General features: G+C 38.3%; 4 protein-coding genes across 4 annotated transcripts; 1 reads left to right on the top strand and 3 right to left on the bottom strand.

Moving 5' to 3' along the window:
* Nucleotides 1-740: 740 nt before the first annotated feature.
* On the bottom strand, nucleotides 741-12,927 carry LOC122083187. Its single transcript, XM_042650898.1, has 5 exons — nucleotides 12,582-12,927; nucleotides 12,371-12,502; nucleotides 12,136-12,261; nucleotides 11,980-12,050; nucleotides 741-1,319 (listed from the first exon to the last, which is right to left on the bottom strand). Exons 1-5 carry the CDS (start codon nucleotides 12,624-12,626, stop codon nucleotides 938-940), a joined length of 756 nt encoding a protein of 251 aa, XP_042506832.1. The 5' UTR covers nucleotides 12,627-12,927; the 3' UTR covers nucleotides 741-937.
* Nucleotides 12,928-15,079: 2,152 nt separating this feature from the next.
* On the top strand, nucleotides 15,080-15,818 carry LOC122085026. The gene has a single exon (XM_042653458.1). It carries the CDS (start codon nucleotides 15,111-15,113, stop codon nucleotides 15,519-15,521), a length of 411 nt encoding a protein of 136 aa, XP_042509392.1. The 5' UTR covers nucleotides 15,080-15,110; the 3' UTR covers nucleotides 15,522-15,818.
* A 1,940-nt stretch (nucleotides 15,819-17,758) lies between these two features.
* LOC122084606 (naringenin,2-oxoglutarate 3-dioxygenase) lies at nucleotides 17,759-19,490 on the bottom strand. The gene is made up of 3 exons (XM_042652992.1): nucleotides 19,018-19,490; nucleotides 18,418-18,846; nucleotides 17,759-18,322 (listed from the first exon to the last, which is right to left on the bottom strand). The coding sequence occupies exons 1-3, from the start codon at nucleotides 19,375-19,377 to the stop codon at nucleotides 18,014-18,016; spliced, it is 1,098 nt and encodes a 365-aa protein (XP_042508926.1). The 5' UTR covers nucleotides 19,378-19,490; the 3' UTR covers nucleotides 17,759-18,013.
* Nucleotides 19,491-22,093: 2,603 nt separating this feature from the next.
* Nucleotides 22,094-24,388, bottom strand: LOC122083828 (coiled-coil domain-containing protein 158). Its single transcript, XM_042651736.1, has 5 exons — nucleotides 24,070-24,388; nucleotides 23,831-23,942; nucleotides 23,340-23,413; nucleotides 22,637-23,245; nucleotides 22,094-22,386 (listed from the first exon to the last, which is right to left on the bottom strand). The coding sequence occupies exons 1-5, from the start codon at nucleotides 24,271-24,273 to the stop codon at nucleotides 22,258-22,260; spliced, it is 1,128 nt and encodes a 375-aa protein (XP_042507670.1). The 5' UTR covers nucleotides 24,274-24,388; the 3' UTR covers nucleotides 22,094-22,257.
* Between the last annotated feature and the right edge of the window lie 1,380 nt (nucleotides 24,389-25,768).

The following is a 25,768-nucleotide window of genomic DNA, read 5'->3' as shown; positions in this document are numbered from 1 at the left end:
AAATTTGAGAGTTCTTTGATTCTAGAGAAACATAGAAGCGGAAGATATTCTAAAGAGAATGAAGATAGCATTCACTAGAAAATTGAATATAAATGAAGTTTAATTCTCAAATTGGAAATTACTTCATCTTATTCCACATCCAACTAAAGGTGCACGATCACTTTCACATTTTACCCTAACATAGAAAAAATCTCATTTACCCTGCCAACAGCCCCTTGCTCAGGTGGCTTGTGTCATCACCTTACAAGAGGCTGTTCCTAGATTCAAATTCTTTGGCGCACACACCAACAAGAAATTTCTTCTAACCATGCTCCAATGCAGCTGGGGCACAATAACTCGAACCTAAGACCAGCCTCTTGCAAGTTGATGATCCAACAATTCACCCAAGCAAAAGACTGTTGATATCTCATTCGTTAAAACCCTTTATATTCATCTTTCTTTTTTTTTTTTTAACATGAAATAATCACATTACCCTCCTATGTAAATACCATTTCATAGTTTCTTTATCACTTGCTCAGAGAACCCTCTGACATATTATAATATGCCATTTTTTTCCATCCACATGGCTTTCTAGTTGTGATGGAATACATATTCATCTATGAATAACTAGTGTAGTTTTCCTTTTTAAGGTACCATTTGTTTATAGGGGTTCAGTTTAAAGAATGAGAAAATTGTACTTATTTTTCCATTTCCATAGAAAATTGAGGGTTTTTATTTTATTTTATTTTTTGAACTCCAAGTTTGCTTGGAAGGGAGCATAAAATTCAATATCTTTATCTGCCAATCCAACTGAGCTGTTGCTGACTTTTCAAGAGACCACTTTCGTGCCGACCAAGGGCACGCGGAAGAGCCACACAAACAAAATAGTAATAAGGCCAAAAGGAGGACAGAGACAAAAAGAGAGTGAGAAGTAAGGCACAGGGACAGATGTCGCAGATCACATGGAAGTGGTGGGTTCCAAATGGTATTCTCTGATCTTCTTTGTACTTTCATGCTCTCTATGCTTCTTTGTCTTCTTCTTAGTCAAAACAAAGTCATCCGATGTGGCACTATCGTCATCCCTTCTCTTACGCTTACCGGATTTCTTAATTTTCTTCCACACCGACACGTTTTCCGATTCCACCACCGACTTCTTTTCCGAAAAGGCCGGAGATAGTGGGGCCTTTGCCTTTTCGACGGTGACTGAGTCCACGTTTCTCTTAACTGAGGTAGACGCTTTCATGGGAGACACCACCTTCTGTTCCTGTTTCCTCTTTTGTTTATTCTTCTTGTACACCTCCTTTGCTTTCTCCAGAGGCAGAAGCCCATTCTCCATCATCCTGTAATCACATAATGATATAAGTTTATAACATTCACTGATCAGTAACGGTTAAACATGAACAACAACTGGATACAAGTATCTGAGTTTGTAGAGAATTTGATCTCCTCAAACTGACAAAGAACATTACTAATGTTTATAAGATTTATGATCACAAGAAATTCAACATTTGCCAGCCCAGACATACTCTATAAGTCCGATCACAAATCACAATAGCAAAGAAAGAGAATCTTGGGTCTTCAGGGGCAACAAATTACTGGGTGTCTCATTCATGAGTCCATGACTAGTACAAAACTTCAACACTTTCACTTACCATTTGCACTGTTGCCTAAAAAAACCATAAAAAACCATTAAAAAAAAAAACAAAAAACAAAAAACAAAACAAAACAAGAAAAGGCAAAAGAACCGTCCCTGGTCGCATGGCGCTGCACCCAGACAAAAAAGGCAGAAAAATTATGCCCCGACCCCTATGACTGTCTTGTCTTTATGCTCATGTGTGCCCCCTCATTGGTCCCCACCCTGGTGCAAGGGCCGTGCGACCAGGGACTGTTCTTTTCTTAAAGGTTATGATGTATAGAGAAAAGACAGTCAAAATCTATGGTTTCCCTGACCTACTTGATCCAAAGGAGTACATAGAACTTGGACAAGTTACTAAAGTAGAGCACAAAAACCGCATTGGTGTTTGTGGAAGTGGAGAATCCTGCGAAGTACAATTCACACCACAATACACAAAGTTGACTTAGGAGCAGATATCTCTCTAAAATTCACACCAAAAAAAAAAGAGCATGGCAAATGGAGCTAGTATGTTCTTTGAAGGAAAACCTCAATACCAACCAAAAGTTTCCATATTGAACCATGAGATACTGCAGGACCATAACAGCCCTGAATTTGCCAATACTACTAAATGTTCAAGATGGCAAACACGAGAAGACCATAAAGAAAGTGAGCAAAATACATGAAATATCTGGTTAAAGTAGTATACTGCATCACCTTATGAATGATGAGACAAAAGAGCCATAACCACCACCAAATCATCAGCGTTGTTCTTGATATAAGTGACCTTTTTTTTTTCTTTTCACCACCCATTCTCACCCGACCCTAATGTTACATGTATATGGAAATTCAATTGGCACTTTAACTTTGTGTACAGCTTGTCCTCATCTTCAACTCACATGTCAAGTTTCATCCGAATATATTCATCATGTGTCAAAATAAACATTCAGATAACAATACAAAAGTCCTATTGGTTTCCAAAAAGATGATATATTTTTAAGCTAAAGAAACAGTCCAACCCATTTTGGGCCATAAATTTCGATTTGGCATATATCCAGACCAAATTTCATATATCCAACAGTTGTAGCAGTAGTGCAATTGACATAATCTACCCAACTGTCATAACAGAGTTTGGTTTAGTGGTGGTGGCGGCTGTAGTAGTGGTAGTTGTTGCTGGTGGTGTACTAATAGTAGATTAGTATTTTAGTGGTGGTAGTAGTAGTAGCAGAAGTAGGAGGAGCAGAAGTAAACTAGTAGCAGTTGTAGTAGTAGTGGTAGTAGCAGGAGCTGTCATCCTTGAGTAACCTGGTAATTTTTTTTCTTTTATTTATTTATTTATGATGGTAAGTGACTACTCTGGTAAGTACATTTTTCAATACAAAGCATTACATTTATGTGCACAATCAACAAGCCAATTTAAAATCAGGATCTCTAGGAAAAAATTCATACAAGGTGGGCCAAATGATTTGAGGTTGGCTTTGAAATTTAACAAGTGGGCAATCCACATGAAAGGACTTGGAAATAACTCTCAATCAGAAGCCACATAGAATATAATGGAGTCATATGAAAGTTGGAGATGGGAGATCTCACCTCCCCATCCTCCCCACTGTAAATATAAGGTCAAGCAATTCAGGGTCATTACGAGATCTACTTGAAATATCCCTAGCTAAGATGTCACGAAGAGATCTACTCCAAATATCCCTAGCTATGATGTTGTCCCAAGGTCATCTACCATGTTAGGAGAAGAAACAAGAGCTTCACCCTGAACATCAACTCCATCAACCAATTTTTTCATATCTTCTCATTCAAGCTACTCTCGATTATTTACTCCTCTTACTTTATTCAAGAATGTGAATCTCTGAGATCCAATCTAACTTAAGAGAATGGCTACACAACACTTCTGACCAGCTACATCTTCCAATGTTTATTCCTCACCCATTTTGTTTTCAGTTGGCTGCACCTTCGGAATTAGACAGACAACGTAGTTCCTTCGATTGAAATAAAAAAACTGCAAAACATCCTTATCCACAGCATAGACAAATAGTTCAAAGCTAAATTTCAAAGGAACAACCACCACAGCACCATCAATATACCCATGGTTCAAGATCTCAGCGAGATCTCGTTTTTTCGAAAAGGCGAGTTGGCAGCAGAGACGAGGTGAAAATAGGACCAAATCTCGAGCGAGATTTCGCCGAGATCTCGGCCCAGTTTTGGTTCATTTTTTGGTCCAATGCATGACCCCTGAGGAGAGAAATCTCGCTGGTTTCGCCTCTGGGGCCTATTTTTTGTGAAAAAAAAACACCAAAAATCTGTGGATTTTGTGTTTTTTCTTATAGATCTTCACTGTTAGTAACATTGAAGCAAAGATCTTCAACATTGGTGGTGGCTTTTCTCCTCAAGAACGCTTAAGGTAAAAAGTTCTTTCCAAACTACTAGGGTTGATGTGGAGCCTGAAACTGTTTGATCACGGTCCAGTGATGATGATGATGGTGGTGATGGGGATGATGGTGGTGGTGATGATGGTGGTGATGGTGATGGTGATGGTGATGGTGGTGGTGATGATGGTGGTGATGGTGATGGTGATGGTGATGGTGATGGGGATGGCAATGGGGATGGTGATAGGGATGATGATGGCGATGGTGATGGTGATGGTGATGGTGATGGTGATGGTGATGGTGATGGAGTTGGGGTTGGGGATGGGGATGGGGATGGGGATGGTGATGGTGGTGATGGGGGGATGCACAAGAGGTACCATTACACTGAACCGGAGAAAGAGTCGGAACAGTTTACAGGAGAGACTCAGTTCAATCATGCCACACAGGACATGGTGCTCGTTCCCCCACACCCTACAAAAGAGGCTCACGTCATTGACTCATAGATGGTGGGAGGAGCAAGATAGCATGGAATCCATGAACATCTCTGTTAGGAGCTTGACTGACACTCTAGGAGGCTTAAGCATGGAGAGTATTCTTGGGAAGCCGTTTCATGCACCGTCAACTATATATGGCACCGGGACAACCAGTTCAAACTATAGTCATTACAGTCAATTTGGCCAGTTTGGACACCCACAGGCCAGCTCTTTCACCTCTGCCACTGAGAATAAGGGTCAGTCACACTCCCAGATTGGGTCAGGTTTTATTGATAGCATTTTCAAGGCTCCAGAGCCCCAACCATACATGAAGGTTCTTGTCCGTCAAGCACCAACCAGCAGCTATGGATCTCGTTCCACCTCATTTAGTTTCAGAGATATCTACCCAAGGGTTGGGTATCTCCAGTTTGTTGGTGATGATGTTTATAGGGCTGCAATGGCAGACTTTCAGTATTACTTCCGTCATACTATGACATGGCTAGCCTTTGTGCTTTAATCAGAGCAAAACATGCTTCGACATCAGAATCAATAATATGGAGGCTATGATGATATGGCCCGGCACTCATTTCAGTACTAAGAGTCTCGGTCTCTAGGATGTAGTCTAAATGTCTAGTTGTTTACTATATCAACATATATATGTTATGTACTTTATGCAGCTATGTTTTTATTTGTTATGTTAATTGTCGCTTATCTTATGGCGTTACAAATTTTCAATGTATGTGACTCTGACTCATCAATCAGCAATAATAATTAGAAATCATGACTTTTATAGTCTAATGATTATGTTGTGTCAGAATGTTGATTGTGGAAGGTGGATTGATGAATATATCATATTAGATGAGGGGTTTGAAGACTCGCCGACTACTTACATAGGGTACAATGTCAAAGTACCATTTTGAGTTTGATTTTTTAAAAATTAATGTTTCCATTGTGTTTAGAATGACTAAAATAGGATAAATACATAATTTCAGGGGCTACAAAGGCCATATGCCCACCGAAATCAATCAGCAAGACGACTGCCAAAAAAATACAAGATCCTGCCAGATCTCCTTTTTTCTTTTCGCTGGCGAGATGTGTGGCAAAACCGAGATCTTGAACCTTGAATTTACCTCAAATATTAAGATTGTATATGATATCTCTGGAAATCCATAGAAGTATAGCAATAATCAGTGTCTGTCTGAAGATATAGTTAACAAATTCCTCAAACACTAAATTCTCATCACAACTTTTATCACACAGAGCCTTGACTGATTTGGTGTCGAAACTTTCTGCTGCAAGTTGATGGATGTTGATCATTCCATGGCACACCCTATTGCAAGAAGCATTCTAGGAAGTTGGATCAAAACTTATTTTTTTATCCCCTTTTCTTTCCCTCTCTCTCTCTCTTCTTACCGTTCAGGCTATAGAAAAGGGTTATTGTTCAAACAATATTATTGATATACTTCAGCCACAGTTTTCCCTAGCCTTCATATTGTAACTTGATTTACTTATAAAAGAAATTCAATACTGATTTATCCCAAACCAAAGGCAGTACCAAAAAAATAAAATCAAAAATCAAAAACTAATATCTATTTATTTTTCTCATCCTTTCCTGTTTTTATCCCCTTCAGACCTTGTATCAAAATTTTGGTAACACGAACAGGATAGAAAACTTGATGATAAATGCAACAGTAGATCAAATGATGGAGCATCAACTAGATCTATTCCTCACAGGACTTTCTTCCCTACCCTTAGGGGAACAATTGACCAATGGGGGCCAATCCAGCAGAATAAGATAAAGATACGGGCAGAGGATGTTGCTGAAACCATGTACTGTAGTATTTGATTAGCGTGGGCAAGAAGCATGTAATCATTTTTAACCAATTCTGGTTATTCTAACATTTTTCATAAGTAGTATTTTATTATGTAATGAATTTTCACCAAGTTTCAATCTACTTCTCAATTAAGAAGTCACTATTTACAAGACATACTTTCCTAGGTTAATAAGTAATTCTTCTAATTTTGGTTCAACATTTTTGAATTGCAACTAGGGTAGTAAAGACTTTAACGACGGTTTCCATACTGGTCAAGTTAAAGTTATATTAGAAGTCAGTCAATAGAGGCATTTAATTAATTTGCCCCCCTTTTTATCAGAAACAACTGAATTTCATTTCCTTATATATGAAAATAACAGCACAACCCATATCAACCTATATCATTTATAGCATTTATGAATGCCACACTCTCACATATAATTATAAAGATGCATAAGAAAGCCAGTTATACATTATAATTTGACTTTGTCAACAAAGAAAACGAGTCACCAACAAATGATTCTGGTCACATGCATCAAATACTTTGTTGCAAATCTCAATCCATCAATATTCCTTATACTGGGGAAGAAAGCATATCTCAAATAACCTTCTATTTCATTCTTTCCATAAACAATAAAGAATAAGGAATCAAACCCCACAAGCTTTGTAACCCATATATGAGTTGTGGTTGTAAGAGCTTAAAATAGGAGTCTAGGGATTTGGATAAAGAATTCTCTCTTATTTATTTATTTATTTTGTAATTGAAAAGAGATACTTCATTTTTCCCTGCAGGAAATGATGATTCCTTAGCTATTTCAACTCTTTGTTTATGTTGATTCTTACTTCGAGACCAGGATGGATTTGATGTCTTGCCTTTATTCCTATTTCTTTAAAGGGGAAATCTTGTTGTAACCAAAATTAGTGGAAAAAAGTTGTAACCTTAGATTTTTTACCTTAAAACATACTTGTTTTATCAATGAGGGTAAAATCTTGTCATTTCATGTGTAATTAAAAACCTTGTAAGACAAAGATAGCTCTTGAGAATGACATAATGGTCAGTCACCTTCGAAATCAAAACCCTTTCTTATCCCTAACTAAAAGAACTTTTGAGAATAAGACAATGGGCAATCAAAAGAAGGTTCTTCTCAGTTCAGCACTTTGGTAATTTAGTTACAACAAGATGCACCCTTCTTTAAATTATTAAATATTCTAAGATTGGTTTAAATCATTGACAGTATTCAGGATTATTCCAAACAGTTAGCCCATTTAATCTGCAATTTACTATTTTCTTTATGAAAATAGTTACCTCTTTCTCAATACAAAATAACCTACAACTTCTTGCTTAGTTCCCCCCCCCTCCACCCCATTTTTTTTTTTTTTTGGAGGGGGGGGGGGTGGTGGGGAATTTTAGAGTTTCTGAATCCAATAACAACGCTATTTATTTTCAACCTTGCAAGGATTAAAGTATCGGTATCGGTCGCCGTATCGGTCGGTCAAAATTAAGATACGTATCGGAGGGTATCGTATCGTATCGGAGATACGCTAAGATACGCTAAAGATACGCACATAAATGGATAGGGAACACATTTTTATACACTTTTGCATAAAAAAACAGTTAAAAAAAGTTATATATAACATGTAGAATGCATAAATACTTAAGTGAAGGGTATCGTATTGATAGACAAATATATTGAGTTGAAAATGTTCAAAATGATGAGGGTATGGTATTGATAGACAAATATATTTTTTTGAGAAAAATCAAAATTTTCCATGGAAGTTGTAGAACACTTGTTTTTACATAACATATAAAAAATCTAAACATTTTTAATCATTGAGCATGAGTAGATCTAAGAAATTTGAAATAAATTGAAACCCTCATTTTCTCTTGAAAAAAGTTTGTAAATCCTTATAAATCCAATGATTTCATGTAATAATGATGCACAAAATGTGATTCTAAGTATGATGAACTAGGGGTGTCAATTCGTGGCCCGAACCGACTAAACCGATCGGGACCGACCGTTTATAAACCGGTCCAGCCCGGACCGTTTATTAAACATGTCGGGCTTGAGCCCGGACCGTTTATTAAACGTGTCGGGCTTGAGCCCGGCCCGTTTATAAACGGTCGGTCTTGGTTTTGCTACTTGGACCGTCGGGCGCCCGACCGAGACCGACCGTTTAACACCCGATCGAGACCGGCCTATTGTGCACTGGCCTAGCCCGACCCTTTAATGATTGTAGAATACCTATTTTACCCCCCAAATTAGAAAGTAAAAACTAAAAAGTAAAAACATGTTCATATTTTAAATAATGGTTATATTTGGTATCATTTATTAATTTATTGTCATTTTTTTGGGTTTGCATGAGTGGGCCGGAATATAAGAGCACATTTTAAAGAGGGTCCGTTTAAAAATCGGTTAAAGCCCGTTTAACATTAAACATGTTCGTAGCCCAATTAAGGCCCGACTAAAGCCCGATTAAGGTGGCCCGATTATAGCCCGAGGCCAACCGACCGAATATAAAGTGTACTATGCCCTCAATAACTAAGCCCGATTAGTTAAATGGACGGACACGGTGTAGCCTTTGAAAGTCTTTAAGCCCGATTAAGCCCGATCGAAACCGAACCGACCCGACCGGTTGACACCCCTATGATGAACCTTAGATTTGTAAAAAAACTTGAAAATCTAAGGTTAAAATAAAAAAAAGTGAGTAAAGATTCAAGAACTTACTATTCAAATTTTTCAACTTTCAAGTTCAAGGTTCTTCTTGGACTATGTTTTTCTCCTTCTTTGAACCATTCACTTCGACAATGTTTCTTTCAATCTACCATTTGAGTCTCCAAAAAGGTGTGTGAATCAAAGGGGAAGAAAGAAGAGAAATATAGAAAACTATTGGTGAGAGTTTGAAGTGTTTGTTTCAAACAATAAAAGGCACATTCACGAGAATTTTCATATTTTCAGTCGATACGTACCGATACGGTACCGATACAGTACGATACGGCTCGATACTGCACGATACGGTCGATACATACCGATACGTACCGATACTCTCGGGAATTTCCAGATTTTCAAAAGTTCGTATCGTAGAGTATCGTACGTATCGGTACCGATACGGTACGGTACGGTACGATACGCACGATACAGCGATACGTAAAAGGGGGCCCAAAATTCCCCGTAGCGTATCGGTATGTATCGTGCCGAGGCCTACCGATACGGATACGTATCGGCCGATACGGCACGATACGCACCGATACTTAAAACCATGCAACCTTGCAACCTTATTTCAGAACCCTAGATCTTGAATCTTAATCTTTTCACAATCCAATACGTTTTCCCCTTGAATCTTGCTTGGTAAAATTGTAGGGTTAAAATCCTACATTACAAGGATACAAAACCTGCATGTCAATCAGATGGATCCTTGAGGTGCATTCTTAAGATACAATCCCAGAACAAGAATATCTTCTAACCTAAAACACGGTCTATCCCTTCTATCATACAATAAGGAACTGTTGATCCTTAAGAAAAAATTGCTGCTACTTTAAATTTCAATATACATCGTAACAGAATAGCAATTTCAACACCCATTATAATATAACAGCAGAATAAAATGCCTTCTAAGTTTTGAGTGATGTTGCACCACAGGAACACTTGAACCTTTTTAAACTTTGTCCCTCCATGGATCACCAAAGATTCAACAAATGAAGATCAAGGACATTGCAAACAGAACAACAGCTAAAGCTGGTGCAAACATTTACTCTTTGGTTTTGGTCATGTGGATGGTAAATCTGAAGTCGGCATCCTGTTAAGGAAGTCCTAGATGGATTGGATAAGTCTATAGAAAAACATTAGAAGTCTTTGTGCAGATGGCTAATAAACTTTGAAGAAGCTGAATATCAAATAACGTGCCCTTCGTTGAAGTTTACAGAAGAAGATTATAAATATCAGATTCTGAATCATGTAGTTCCCACAAAGGCTGCTGTCAGCTATGGGGACAACCATGGTGGTCCCCTGCAACATTTGTTCACCGTAATTTTGAGAACTTAATCAACTTATACACCCTCAACAACCAGGACAATAGTGTGACCCTGCTGCCCAACAAGCTTACTAATGAAAAGGGAGACCAACTCAGTTCATTCTTCCAAGAGGCCATCGCTCAAGGGAAATAAACAAGGAAATAAATAAGGTGCAAGAAGAGGTAGCACTTGAAAGACTTTGCAAGCTGAGACAAAAGCACAAGGATCTGCTGGACGGACTTGCCAATCTGGGACAACATCTGATCCCCTTTATTTCAATTCCAGTGCAGGGCACCACTTGTTGGACAAACACCAAAGCAACTTCCTGGGATTCACTTTTTCCCAACCAGAGAAGATAAAAAGAGTCCCCATGGCAATCAGTAAAGTGTTAATCACAAGGGGTATATTTTCTAGTCATAACTAGGTTAAAGCTGGTCGAAGTCAAGAAGGGCTCATATGGGGTAACATAAAGTTTAAGTTTTAAAACCAGAGATCTGAAGAATTGCAAAAATACATTAAAGTCACCAGATTTTAGTTAATAAATGATTTATTGCCAAACCAAAGGAACAAAAAATGGTCGACATTCACAAAGGAGAATTGGCTTGTTTGTACTATAAATAAAAGTATGGATCAAGAAGGTGAAGAATAGAAGGAGATTGCTGCATAAGTATCACATCAACTGAACTTCAGGTAAGGAATTGTCAAGACAGGTGAGTAATTAGAGTTACTATTACACTTACACCTAAAATGGTATATTAAATATGTACAATTATCCAAGATCTTGGACAATATGAATGAAATGTAAACCAGAAGGCTTGTAGGCTATCCTCTCTCATGATACCCAGGAAAGGATGTAAGAAAAATATCTCTCTGTTCCACAGGCCCATGAAAAGAAATTCAAGGAATTTGTAATATCAAGGTGATGCATAAGCTTCAGTTTCTTTCCAATCTTTTACAGCAAAGAATGGGAAAAGAACTTCTTACATGACCCTTATGTCCATAATTCTTAAGCAAACCCTACAAATAGACCAACCAATATTGGAACTTCTAAAGTAACAGGACAAATCTAATATATTAACACTCTTCCACTGTGACCACAATGCAACTACTTTCAAATCCACTCCTCATAAAGCACAGATATGCTTAATAATGGTGCTGACAAATCTTATTGTCCTACATATACATTCACTTGACACAGGAAACCAGTGGTTTACAGGGTTGTGTTACAGCAAGTCATCTAACAAAATACGATGTCAAACCCAGTATCCTGAACTTACATACAATGTGGCAATGCTTAAAAAAAATGATCACAGGCTTCGCAAGAAAGCCATGCTAGGAGTAAGGAGTTACATCTAGAAGAATATCTTGCTAATGGGTGCATACTGACAAGCCCAAAGTCAAAAAATCGAGCAATTTTGTGTTTTGATGGATTACGAATATGCCATGCATAGCCATATACAGGTTTCTCTCCAGAGTTAGAACCTCCTAGGCTGAAAAACTGAAGCTTGAAAGTTGGCCTTGAGCCCTAGACAACATCCAAGCATTGGCATGACCTAAAGGTTGGTTGTTTCATCATGCCAACCTGCCAATTGTCTCAGCAAAGCACTACATCACTCAGCAATATGACACAAGGCACCCACCCAACATTGACTTCTAACAAACAGAAGTATGCCACTATTTATCAGATAGAAAAAAAAATGAAATGAAGAAGTCTCACCACAAAGCCGCCATTTCGCTACCAGGGAGTCGCTGATACAGTGTTTCGTAGAAAATCCTTAAAGAGTCCCTCTGCGGAGCCAAATGCAACATAGCCATAAATGAAACTCTCAAACGGTGCAGGTATTTCAACTATTCGTAAATGAAAAAATCATACTTCATCGGGTGGGTCGCACTTCTGACCAGGCAAATCATACACCTTCCTCTTCTTCTTCTTTCCGTTATGCTCCGCTTCTGCCCCCTTCTTCTCCTCTTCCATCATCCTTTTCTTCTTCTTCTTTTTCTTCTCATTCAATCAAAGCGAACCACAAGAGGAAAAAAAGTACAATCACATAACAGGGAAACTTCGACCTAATGAACATAACAGACAAGTAAATTTTTGAAAGGAAAACCTTCTCGACTATGGCTTTTTGTTTCTTCACTTCGCCTTGACTTTCGTCAGCTCCCACGCTGTCGTTCATAGATTTCTTCTTCTTCTTCTTCTTCATCTTCTTCATTGTGAGTGAAGAATTCAATGTTCTCTCCTTCACAAAACCCACTAAGATTAGAAAGGAAGAAGGAAATACAAAATTCAAAGCCCTACGGAAATTTTGGGAGACAAACCTTCTCGTCCTCTTTCTTCGCAGTCTTCTCTCCTTCAGCAGGCATTTTGCGCGGGAAATATGAAACAACAAGAACAGAATGAAAGTGAGAGGATTAGATTACAGGGAGGAGACTTGAGAGAGAAGAGTTTGTGAAACCAAAACGAGTTTCTTCGCTAGGAATCGGTGAGTGAATAGGCCGCAAGAACCCTAGAAATCCACCGGAAACTAGGCGAGATTTCAATTTTAAAAGGCAGAAATCGGTTCGGTCCCAGGCGATTCCCAATAACCCTGTTTACCCGTGGGCGCCTTGGGGAGGTTTTTCTTCCCTGGGTGAAGGTTAATTAAGGAGCAGCGTTAACAATAGCTAGGGCAGTTGGTGCAGCTGTAGCGCGCAATGCTCACGTTCACTAGGTAGGAGTCTAAACTAGAATTACTAAACTACCACCACTAGAATTTGAACATTAAACTATTACCAGATATGACAAAGATAGTGACTCATATCAATTTTAGAGGTAAAGAATAGAGATATTATGCATATATCCACTGCAATTTTAAGGTTCTAAATCCCAATTTTAGGTTTTCTAGAAGATAATTTTAGAATCTCAATCATATTTATAGAATTAGAGCAAAATCAAACAAATTTTTATCTCAATTTTGAGATTTATGGCTTCATTTTATTGATATTCTTTTTCAAGCCATTTAAGTGACCAATTTTAAAGAGTCCATTTAAAGTTAAGTAGTCAATAGTTCAGTTAAGACCCATTTATGGGCAACTCAATTAGAGCATGAGACTGACCAGCCCAATTATCAATTGCACCATGCCCGCCTTAGCTAAGCTTGTTTACTTAAACGTGCGTTCACAGTGTAGCCCTGGAAATTGGTCAAGCCTGATTAGACCGAATCAAGATCGGCTCGATCCAACCGCTTGACAACCCCTAACTTCATTAGTGGCGAATGAGTCAACTTCGATGGAATTTAAGAATGAGAATAAGATCACCCACCAAATTGAAGCTAGGATTGACATTTGGTACTTAAAAATATGCCATAGGTGTGTTGGTACAAATTAAAGCTTGCATATTTCATATTGGAGAAAATTTTCATTTTCCCCAAGTGCATGTTCAATACTTTGATTCTATTATTATTTACTAAACAAATGATCAAATTATCTTTAATACTGTTCAAAAAATCCCATCCAATGAACAAAAATGACGAATAAAAAGATCCTTTCTGCATTGCGATTGAAAGAAAAGTGGATTCTTAATTTTTTTTTTCCTTTTGTCCTCCCCACCTTGAAAAGTTAAAAAATCCTTACCCTCCAAAGTCAGGTAATCAGATACCATTGCTAGCCCTATCCTATTTCTGGTCAATCAGCCGAACAAATACAATTTTTTTTTACCCTGCCTCCCAACAAATATATAAATGCCTACGACCTATGGCCCACCAAGCCCTTTTTTATAAGTAATATCAATTTATTGAAAAAGAAAAAAAACAAGCATAAATGTAGAGGCCCCAAGATTAAGAAGACTCCAAGGAGCTAGGATCAGTTGCTCGCATGATTAACTGATCGTATGAGTCAGTATCTAACACATGTTCTATCTTTTGCTATTACATGGATAAAGAGGGGTATGTTTAAAAATAAGTAGGACAAGTGTTGGATGCTGACTCATACGATCAGGTGATCGTATGAGCAACTGATTGGTTTTCGACTCCTAGGACTTCGAAGATGGATTAGGTTCTCTGTGAGAACCATTCTCTTACGATCCTGATCTTCACACATGGTATCCAGCCATGTTGTGGATTTCAACTGGATTCCATGTGTATGGATCAAGATCGTACGTGAATGATTCTCGTACAAGAACCTAATTTGCACTCAAGGACCACTAGGCCGAAACAGTACAAAAAGACCAAACCTAAGCACGTAGAGAAACAAAGGAATAGTCACTGGGATCAGATTCTCAATCCTTCTTATTATCTATTCATGTTTGGGCCTTTGGTGTAACCAAGTACAGCCATTTCTGAAAAATCAGGTCTGGTTATATATGGCATTTCTTAAGCTGAACTCTCCATTCTAAAAGGACACATTGTTAACCTTTAAAGGTATCTTCATATAGTTTACTCTGTAGGTTCCATACTTAATAGTCAAGCCAAGCCCAGAGCCACTTGGTTGTATAAGAAACCAACCTGAGCCAATCTCATCAACAAGAGTGACAAGTTATTCTGAATTTCTTCCTATCTTCTTTCTGGTTCCTAATAGGCTAAAACTAAATGCTTGGCATGAATGTGTAGGAATATATTCCAAATATCTTTCTGGAGTCTAACAAACCTTTTTTTTTTTAAATTATTCAAATACCATTTGGCACCAAAAGAAAGATTAATTAATGGTCCTGGAAAGAATCCATACTCTGGTATTGATTCTAATCTTAAAGTGATCCTAATCTTAGTTAGGCAGATAGCATCTTCTTCTTCTTTTTAACATTCGTTTTGGTATTATATATAAAGGGTAAGAACTCTAAGAGATCTAGAGAGAGAGAGAGAGAGAGAGAGAGGGATGGGGTGGTTCTTCAGCAGGAGAAGGGGTCCTGAATGGAAACAGGGGTGGACAGAGCAGACCCTGGTCAATATCTCTGCTCCCCCACTCCCATTCCTGGCTTTCTTTGGAGTTGTTGTTCTCTTCCTTTTTCTGTCTCAATACACAGAATACAAAACCCAGATGAACAAGGCTGTGATCAGCTTTCAGTATCTGCTATTCCTTCTTCCTGTCGCATTGATCTTCTTGGTGAGGTCCATGGCTATCAATGGAAAGTTCTTCCGGATACCTCTCCCACAGTATGACTCGATCCATCGAGCAGGAAGCTCTCCTTGGGGTGTTGCAGCCTTGGTGGTTGTGCTTCTGGTTATGATCTCTTATCAGTCATCAGTTCATTCCAACTGGTTTCGACCACTCTGGAAAATATATTAATCCATAGAAGGGTGTTTTTTTTTTTTTCTTTATTTTAGAATTTAGTAGATCATATTTAGGAGTCCGGATTAGATTCTTATATGAGAACATGAGATGGACACGTAAATTCCACTAAGTTTTTCTCCTACTAGGATAGGTCTCTCTGGACTCAGTAGAGTCCATATGTCCATCGTAGGGAGTACGAGAATTTTTATCCTTTGGTTTGTACTATTTAATACTTGGGTTGTAGTATGGCTTGACACTTGAGAGTCTTGAGACATGGGCATGTGTGTAAATACAAACTTTGTGTGTTTATTATCTCTCGCTTGGCTTCTTTCTATGTGATTGCTAAACTTGAGATTCAATTTACTAGGAATGGACATGATCATGATTGCTCAAATTGGAGGAAAAGAGAGGATGGAAAAGTAACTCATGGCCATGGCAAAGGGTGCTGGTTTTAATGTCTATAGATACGTTTGTTGTGTTCAGACCTCCGTCTTGGAATTCTTTAAAAATTAAGTTATGATAACTAGCTATCACTTGTGGTCAATTCCTAGTTTACTAGCACCACATTGGAATTTCTGTGTCTTTACTTGTGGTTCTTTGGTATTTTGATGATAATTTCCGATGGCAACAACCTTTGTAGTAGTTGTGGAACTATTGGGTTAGGAGAGGGTGGTCGTAGATCAGTTCGATCATAGGTTGGTTGTAAGTTAGGTTGATTTATAATCAGCTACTCCTCTTTCTTCGCTTCAGGTTCTCTGGTATTTTGATGATAATTATTCGATCCCTTTTCTTCTTATCTAAAGGAGATAAATAAGAGTTGATAGTGCTACATCGGGGGTTGAAAGTTACTTCTTCCATGCCATGCAAGTATTCACTATCAACCCTCTTTTTCGGGTTTTCTGCCCCATTTATTTGGCAAGCAAATAGAGATGGGAAAGAAAAATTTTGGATCTCACATGTAATGGGGTCAAGGTGCAACAAATGCAAGGAATAGAAACAGTAGAAGACAAAATTTTATAATAAAATAATCCAAATCCCTGCCCATCCCGCAAAATCCTACCTAATAATGGATTTTAATGGCTTATAAGCTTTAAAAACAGAGACTTCAATGTAGAAAACTCCTTTCAAATCTCATTTAATGGCTATCTCTTTTCTTGGGAAAAAAATCGTCTACAATTCCAATCTCGTATAATTCCGTGCAATACCACCTTCAGGGGGTGACACGTGTATTGATACCAATGCAATGGTCTAGATCTGATTTAAATACCCCTTCACTGATTTAATGTTTTATTAGTTGTACCAGATCTGGACCATTGTATTGGTATCAATACACGTGTCACCGTCTGAAGGTGGTATTACACGGAATTGTACGAGATCGGAATTACAGACGATTTCAACCCCCTTTTCTTGCAGATTTGATCACATTGAAGATGGAGGGGCATTAGGTCTAGGGAGGTTAGATATATCTTGATCCAAAGCAAGTTGGAGATTCTCTACTGTAACCACCAGCATCAAACTCCTCTTCCAATCCAAGTAATTTGGACCATACCAAGTTTTCTTCAATTAGTCTACTCAATGCGTGGGTAGTTCTACTTCAAATATTTACTAAATGCGTGGTTAGTTCTACTTTAAATATTTACAACAATATACAAGTAGAAATAGACTGCTAAGATATAGAACCATTGGATAAAGTATGGGATAAATAAAATCCAATGGTATCTCACATTACAAGCTACTCTCATAGCTTATAGAATGTGAATATATCATAGTTGGTTTGAAGGGGAGGCGGTACTCCGCCTCAGGAAGCGACGTCCTCTAATCAAACTTTTGCAGTTACACCTAACTTCTTGGGGCCATTGTACGAAAGTTTCCGTTTTGGATTGACCCAATCCTATGTAATTAATATCACAGTGACCCCAGGGGCTAATAGGGTCAAAGATCCGGACATCCCTGTATTTGTCTATTGAGCCTTTGTAATATTCTTCAAAAAGAGTCGTTGTAGATGATATAAAGGATGTGAGTAGTAGTATGAAAACTGCTTGAGTTTGATTGTGATTACGGAAAAACAATTATGAGAAGACTTGATTAATGAATCCAGATTAGGGTTCTCATAAAGTGATGCCTAATCCACATGTGAAATCCATTCAATCTCTCGTTTTTTTTAACAACAGTCTTTCGCATTGAATGAATTCTAAATGTGAATCACACCGAGCCAGAATGGTTCTCATACCATCTAGGAATTGAGCACAATGTGACAAAGAAATCCAAGTGATATTTAGCCTCTATTCATTACATTGATGAAACGATCACCCAATTAAAATCCCAATTTTAAAAATAAAGAACTCAACTACAGAACAGAACCACTGAACTCTCAGGCCTCCTCTCCCCCAACTTATTTCCTTCTCTTTTTCCATCTCCCAGAGAGGAAGGAAGCAATGGTAGCTTAACATATAAAAGCGAGAAAAAGAAAACCATGTAGACCATTACACGAAAATAGTAGTGAAAATCTAGGCAAAGATCTCGTCGACGCCATTGGGTTTGGCCTCCAGCTTGGCTTTCTCAAGGTCTTGCAATTGCTGCTCCTTGGCGAGTTTCTTGAGCCTGGCAAGCTCCAGATCCTTACTCATCTTCCTCTTGTACATCTCTGCAAAAGTGATGGGCTCCTCCAGCACCGGCTTCTCCCCTTCCCTGACCTTGAGTGGGTACACAATCGCCTCTGGAGCTGGGTTCTGGAAAGTTGCGATCGAAAGCCTGCTGTAGTTGGAGTTCACCACCGCCTGGTGATCAGCGTTCTTGAACCTCCCATTGCTCAAATACTGCTTGTATCATCAAATCACTCTCAATTTCTTATATATGAAATGTGTTTGTGAAAATGTCTGTGTGAACTGTGAAGGTTTGGATTGTTACTTACATGACCATGGTCGCCAAGGTTGACGACGAAAGCACCCTCAACGGGCTGGACGGTGATCCAGGTCTTGCCGCCATCCCTGGTGGCCTGGAGGCCTCCGACCTGGTCCTGGAGGAGGAGGGTTATAGTGCCTGGATCGGTGTGACGCTTGAGGCCGAGCGTGAGGTCTGGCTGCGGGCACTTGGGGTAGAAGTTTACCACAACCTTCTGGTCCATGTCGACGCAAGCCTTGGTGAGGGCTTCCTTCTCGAGTCCCATCGCCTCAGAGAGAACTTCCAGCAGTTTGCAGGCCAACCCCATGAGGTTCTCGCTGTATGATTGAGTCACTGCCCTCCATCCCTCTGGCTTGTCGGGCCACCTCGAGTAATCCCGAGTCCGAATTGGGTATGAGAAGTAGGTTACGATCTCACGCCAGTCCTGGACTGCCTCACCCTGCATCCATCATCCTTTACATCAATTACTCTGTTTTTTGCTAACACCAGAAATCTCTTTCGATCGAATTGACCGCTCGTTCCCATAATTGATAATGACAGGAAAATGGAAAGTGGAATTGAAACCTTCTTAAAGAATGTCTATTGAAATGAAAGAGAGGTGGAAGAGAACCTGGAGGTGACTGGAGACGATGAAGCCACCCTTCTTGCCACCGGTCATGTCAAAACGGAGCTTCTCTTCAGGAGGGAGGGCAAAGAATTCACGAGCGAGGCCGGTCATCTCGGATATGAGTTTGGTATCGACCCCATGGTCGACGACCTGGAAGATCCCCCAATCCTCACATGCCTCAACGATCTTCTTACAGATCTCAGCCCTCCTCCCCTCTGTCTCGTCGATCCCTGCAAGTGATATGATTGGAATTTCGTTGCTGAAATGATTGTATGCCACCTTAGGACGCTCATCTTCGTCCCTCACGAAGCTTGCCTGAAGCGTCTTCTCCTCCACTAGAGCCGTCAAGGTAGCAGGGGCCATTGCTGCCTCACTTGTTTCTCCTCTCTCTATTCCCCTGAGGTTGGGTTCTGTTAGTTGGGGTTGTAGTAGTGTCTTTGTTGCCTGTGGGCTCTGTGTCGATCTGAGAACTTCACCTGAATCCTCAGTTCATATATATAATGCCCATTGCGTCCATAGACTCCATTCTCCATTGCTGAGGGGCAGCTCCAGCTACCTCTCGTGTCAACTACCTCTCTCTGTCCGTCTCTCTGTGTCTCTCTTTCTTCCGTGCCAGATACTTCTAGAGACACCGGTATTGATTACTCAATAAATCCTGGCCATCTGCTAATGTGGGCCAACCCAAATAAGTGCATGTTGATGGGGCACACACCGTCAGATTAGAATAAGAGATTCGTGGGTAGTGAGGGAAATGATTTTGAACCGTAGGGATAAGGTGAAGCCACGTGACTTTGGGAACTCTTACCTAACCGTCTGTGTTTACTAATTTATTAGGGGTTTTTTTTTTTTTTTTGGTAAACAGTTTTCACTCTTTATTCAATGGAATAAATTTATTGGCACATTTGGGATAATTTATTTATTGGTAAAGAGGTAATTTAATTGAAACAAAGGAGAAAAGAATTATGTGTTTTCTTATGTAAACCCATTGAGCTGAATTAATGGTGAAATTAGATATTTTTGTTTTTAGGGGGTATGAGATATCTTTTTATTCTATTTTATGAGAGTGGGTTTTTTTATCAAAAAAAAAAAAAAAAAAGAGGTTCTCAAGGTAGCGTGGTTGCTATACTTAGGGCCCGTTTGATAATGTTTCAAGAAACACGTTTTTGTCATTTCTAGACAAACGGACCAAAAAGAGTTTGATAAAATTGTTTCGTTTCACTTGTTTTCAGAAATTAAAATTAAAATTTCTACCTATTTATGGTTCAATAAACGACTCAGGTTCAAGAACTTGTTTCTTCGTTTTAGGAAACGACTCGTGACCATTCTTTCGCTGGTTACTATCGACTTTCAGAAACATGACTTATCAAACACCTTCAATTCCATTTATGTTTCTAGAAACAGAAATTTATGTTTTTGCCGTTTCTGGCAGAAATCTTATCAAACGGGCCCTGAGCGTGTGAATCAATGTGAACACTATAATAGAAACATCAATTTGGGTGAGATTTTTATTTTCTATGAGAGAAAGATGAATCACACTATAATAGAAACATCAATTTGGGTGAGATTTTTATTTTCTATGAGAGAAAGATGAATCGATCATTTTATCTTTCATTATGTCTTGACATAAGGGTGACGTTGACTTTTAAAATTTTTTTTATTTTATTTACTGTATAAAGAGAGAAAATTTCATAAAAAAAATAATAATAAAGAAGAAAATTAAGTAGAGAGGAGAGGTGGACAACTTTAACCAGGCCCTACCGGGCTTAGTTGGAACTTGCAATGGCACGTGAGGAACTACTTCCATCTCTCTCTCTCTCTCTCTCTCTCTCTCTCTCTCTCTCTCTCCTTTTCAATTATGGTTTCTAGAATGAAACTCAAGCATAGATGATAGACCTCATGATCTACCTTGGTCAACATAGTCCTCAGCCAAAAACCACATGTTTGGAAGTTTTCCCTCATAGGTCTAAGGCTTTTTCCATAGGATTGTAAAAACTAGGCGTCGATTGTCGGTCAGTTGGTAGGCTTAAGAGATTTTGGTTCCTGTTCCATCCGGCCCGAGCCTCCAGCCATCCATGGGGTATGGTCTGGGCTCACCTCAAGATCCAATGTTTATTATTTAATCCCCATCATTGGATTAGGTGCCTAACATTACATGTTAGAATAAAACCCAGTAAACACGAAGGAAACGAACAAAGTATAATAAGATAACACAAATTTAATATGGTTCACACATCAATGTGATGTGTTGCGTTTATGGGCGTAGGTGAAGATGAACTGTAAGATGGAAGAAAGATTATAATAGAGATCTCTAAAAAACACCCACACTTCGCAAGAACTCTCTTCCAAAAACCTTGAACCGAAAAGTCCCCAAATCTCACTTGCAATGATGGCTCTGCAACTGGCGATTTTAAGTGTGAAGAATTTTTTTTTTTCTTTTTTTAAATGCCTTCAATTTTTTAGTTTGAATTTCCTACATGGATATTGAGATCAAGTAGACATCAAGGTCCCATACTTGTATGTAAAATTTCAAACCAAGCCAAGTTTTCCAAGGGACAAAACATGGATCAAAAAATCTGAGACCTAAATAGGAGGGTGTGTGGCTGTTGGGAGGATAAATCTTTGAATTAGACAATGAAATTTGACATATGGCGTTTTCAGATCATTTCATAGATATCCAATGGTCAGATTTGCCACTTCTCTTCCATGTGGCAAAACTATGTTCGCCCATTAAAGATATTCTTCCCTAAACCACCATGCGGAACATTTCTCCTTGTTTTTGATCATTTGTTTTTTTACCTTCAGAAACTTCATCATCCCCATGTAATCAAATGCAATCTTCTGATATGGAAAGAAAAGAAGCTTCATCATCCCCATGTAATCAAATGCAATCTTCTGATATGGAAAGAAAAGAAGCTTCATATGGGAAGAAGAGAAACAGCCCCCACCAGTACCAACCCTGAAATATGGCATAATCCTGACCACATACAAAAGATAGGAAATATGGTTCTACTGGTTAATGTTCTAGCAGAAAGAGTCTCTGATTCAAGTATGATTCCTACCAAAAAAAAAGATTCAAGTATGATTGACAACCAAAAATTGTATTAGCATCTGGCACTCTTAGAACAAATAGCAATTTACATAATTCATGTAGAAATTACTAGGATACAATAATTCTAGTTGAAGACATACAAGCCTGTGAGAGCCTATTCTGTTACAGCACAAAATAAATAATGGGGTGGGTGGTCAAGTAACACAAGCTATAGAGGATGGGTTCTTCAGTTTGGGAACCTTGAATGTGGATGAGAACAACTTTGGAGTCTCTGAAGAGGGAATGGAATCGACGCTCTTTCTTTTTGAGCTCTTTCTACAGCCCTGGTTACAAACAAATAGATTTGGGAGTTCAGAAGTTTGTTAATGGTAATGCAATCACAATCACCAATTTCATCATTGTGTAATAAAAAAAAAATGATTTTTCTTCTAAGGTTCATATAAATAACAATGTAATACTTTCATGTAACAGAGCATATCACAAGAACAGAAGAAGACAAAGATCAGTTAATAATTTAGAGGAGAAGCTAATAAGCTGAACCAATTCATTATGGTTGATTTTATTTGCACATACCTTCTCAGATTCTTTCTTGAGGTCCGAAGTGCTTGGCCCAGGAAATTCTTTCTTAACTAGCAGTCTCCTCTTGTCCTTGCTAGTGATCTTGCTCTGCAAGTTAGATGAATTTGGATCCACCATGCAACGATTCAAGACAGGTGTAACTGAAGCACTTCTCGAATTCCTTAACAACTCTAATTCCTTAGAAATTCTGGAGAATTCTGTATCGCTATGGTCCTTGGCTGCCTCAAGCTTAGCTAGGTCAGTTCTTAACATCAAAATGGTCTTATCCTTCTCACAGTTTGATGACTCTAACTGCTCAATATTAGTAACAAGCTTATCTATCTTTTCATTTGCCTGTTGAACCTCAGAGAGTTTACTCTTTAGAAGACTGTCGTATTCACTTTCCATCTTCTTAAACTGGTTCCACAAAAAATTCCTCTCTGCCAACAATGCAGAAACCTCAGAATTGTTCTCTGAAGTAAGCTTTTCCTGTGCACGCTTGAGTTTTCTCACTTCACCTTCCAAGAGCTTAGAACGCCTATGTTCCTCTTCTTTTGTGTTTCCATCATCTTCCCCTCCTCCCTTTCCTTTTTCAAATTCTTTGATCTTTCCTTGAGATCCTCCCTATAAATCATAAGAAAATTTTCAAAATGATACACCGAAATCATGTTGAGTTCCCATAGAAAATAAAAACCATTAAAAGGTAGTATGAACATACTTTCTGCTCAGAACATTTATGAGTGAGGCAGTCGACCCATAATTTTAAGTCCTGCAAGTCAGTCTCTGCGCGTCCTGATTTTACAGCAACAAATTATGAGGGGAAGAACAGATAATATGTTAGCTGAAAAAGAGAATTCAACCAAAAAAAAAAAAAAAAAACCCCGGAAGAGTATGAGATGATCAGAAAGCTATTTTTCATGTTAATCATTCAAACCAGGTCTAAAGCAGGGCAAATCTCTACTTTCCGCTCTACATGAACAGAGACCCACCCACACACAATGAAGAATGAAACTAAGCAAAACAATTTGATGGCCAACAACAGGGATCCATATATTTCCACAAAAAATCTCTCTTTAATTTCGTTAAAGGTAAAAAATTCCTCGTATTGAACAAGTTCTCCGAAAAAATCTGGAATAGTATATGGAAGAAGAAAAATTGAAAACGAATTTAGGAAAAAAGTTAAACGAAAAGCAACAAAGAGAAAATAACCTAATTTCAGCTTGTAGAGAAAAGCCTCTCTCTGCTTCAACCCAGCCAGTAGATCTGATTTCGCTTCTTCAAGTGAACAAGCCAACTTCAGTTGTGAAATATCCATCTTCATCTGCAAAAGAAATTAAAAGCAAACTTAAACCCCTATAAAGAAAAGAAACCCTAAATTACCTAATAGGAAAGGGTAAACCCTAAAACCGATCTCTGTCTGAAGAAGTATTTATTATATGCCAATTTACCTGAGAGATCCGTTGTTGGAGAATATGAACATCGGAAACCCATCGATCCTGTTGGATTAGGATTCTATTCTCGAGAACTTTTCTTTCTTTAGCAAGGGACTCAAGCTGGATTTGTTGAGTCTGCAACATGTGTACAAGAGCATTGAAGATCTTCTGCGATTTTACACTATTACCGGAGATTTTAGAACCTTTATCGACGTCCATTGTAGAGGAGAAACCAGCATGTGAAGGAACAAGCAAGGATTCGCAAGATAGCAAGAGAGTGCGAGAGAGAGAGAGAGAGAAACCAGAAGTTTGAAAAGAAGAACGTTTTAAATTTAGGGATCAAAAGCGGCTCTTCTCCAACGGTCGAGTTGGAGAGTCGGTTATCCAGAGTTGCGATGCGATGGCTCATAATCGTCGGATTAGAACCTTCCTTTTTTTTTCTTTTATTGTAAATTCCGGATCCATGTCTCGTATAGCCAAGAACTGTAACCCTTGATCAAAACCGTTGGATCAAGATCTCTTAACTCACTGCCTAAACATTGAAATCCTGACTGTACGGTTGTACATCTTCTACCATTTTAGTTCCTTCATGCTAGGAGGATTTGACTGAAAATATTAATAAAAAAATAAAAACCTATTGTGGGTCATTTACAAGTGTTTCTGGTTAATTCCCATTTTTTTTAATGAATAATTTCCATTTTATTGTTATAGATCATGGTTTTGTAGGGAGGCCACAAGAGTCAGAGGTGCGAGGGCTCTATCTAATACAAGGGCTGAAAGGAGTAAAAGAGTATGATTGAGAAAATGTAAATGTTTGGATGGGTTGCTAAGAAATAGTAACTTGGTTACTGCAGGAAAGTTATGAAGGTGGCCGTGGAATTTATTTTTTTGGAGTTATTTGAAGCCTATGAACTTATGAAGTCTCTTGATATTTTTTGTTTAGTTAATGTTATTTTAATTTCATAAAAAAAAATGTTAGAATATTCACAGGTCAGATATTGCTAATGTATTATCACATAAGTTGAATCGCATCAAAGTCCTGATATATTGGGAAGTGCCAAGCTTTCCTCACTTGTTCATTCGGTGACATGACCAGCGATTGGACTTCTCTGTTATCACTAACTCTCACTCTCGGGGTCAAAAATACTCTTCTACATGTTATTCAAAGGGTCAAATCACTATGGTGAGAGATTTTCTCTTTACAAAGAGTGAAGAAAACCCCAATCCTCATTATCTCTCTCAAATGCCAACATTGTCTATTTTAGATTTATATTTAGGCTGTGTTTGTGGATTTGTGGCAATTTTTTTATTTAGTTCTTCTTACTAATCTATAAGTTCTATTCTATATGCATGTGAGTTTAACCATTAAAATTGATTATGTAATCAATGGGGTTTTTTTCATATTTTTCTTTCTTGATGCACTCTATAATCTCTATAGTATAAATGCATGGAAAAATATGGGAAGCATGCCAATACACAAAAAGTTATTTGATTGAATTAGATTTTTTATAATTTGACACGTGGTCAATTCATGCCTCTTAATATCCAACAATCATAACTATCATATCATTCGTCCAAGTAGCAAAAATGAAAGAATATGCTTGAAAATTCCTTTTCCAAGTTACTTGCTTAGATTGCTTAGAGGAACTTTTTTTTGTTAAACTTAACTACAATTTGCAACAAATTCCTCAGCTTTAAAAAGAAAAATAAAGAT

Source organism: Macadamia integrifolia, chromosome 7, assembly GCF_013358625.1.
Source record: "Macadamia integrifolia cultivar HAES 741 chromosome 7, SCU_Mint_v3, whole genome shotgun sequence".
NCBI lineage: Eukaryota > Viridiplantae > Streptophyta > Magnoliopsida > Proteales > Proteaceae > Macadamia > Macadamia integrifolia.
Note: the sequence above shows the minus strand (reverse complement) of the source record. Positions and strands in the feature narration are given on the sequence as shown.

What these genes read in the sequence shown, in the direction of transcription:
- LOC122083187 (XM_042650898.1), bottom strand. Translation starts at nt 12,626, where the DNA reads ATGCCTGCTGAAGGAGAGAAGACTGCGAAGAAAGAGGACGAGAAG. An exon ending in CGAAGAAAGAGGACGAGAAG is followed by an intron (nt 12,503 to 12,581) that starts GTTTGTCTCCCA and finishes GGTTTTGTGAAG; the next exon opens with GAGAGAACATTGAATTCTTC. An exon ending in AAAAAGCCATAGTCGAGAAG is followed by an intron (nt 12,262 to 12,370) that starts GTTTTCCTTTCA and finishes TTGAATGAGAAG; the next exon opens with AAAAAGAAGAAGAAGAAAAG.
- LOC122085026 (XM_042653458.1), top strand. Translation starts at nt 15,111, where the DNA reads ATGGGGTGGTTCTTCAGCAGGAGAAGGGGTCCTGAATGGAAACAGGGG.
- LOC122084606 (XM_042652992.1), bottom strand. Translation starts at nt 19,377, where the DNA reads ATGGCCCCTGCTACCTTGACGGCTCTAGTGGAGGAGAAGACGCTTCAG. An exon ending in TCGTCTCCAGTCACCTCCAG is followed by an intron (nt 18,847 to 19,017) that starts GTTCTCTTCCAC and finishes TGATGGATGCAG; the next exon opens with GGTGAGGCAGTCCAGGACTG. An exon ending in ACCTTGGCGACCATGGTCAT is followed by an intron (nt 18,323 to 18,417) that starts GTAAGTAACAAT and finishes TGATACAAGCAG; the next exon opens with TATTTGAGCAATGGGAGGTT.
- LOC122083828 (XM_042651736.1), bottom strand. Translation starts at nt 24,273, where the DNA reads ATGGACGTCGATAAAGGTTCTAAAATCTCCGGTAATAGTGTAAAATCG. An exon ending in TCCAACAACGGATCTCTCAG is followed by an intron (nt 23,943 to 24,069) that starts GTAAATTGGCAT and finishes TTTCTTTTGCAG; the next exon opens with ATGAAGATGGATATTTCACA. An exon ending in TCAAGAAAGAATCTGAGAAG is followed by an intron (nt 22,387 to 22,636) that starts GTATGTGCAAAT and finishes GTTTGTAACCAG; the next exon opens with GGCTGTAGAAAGAGCTCAAA.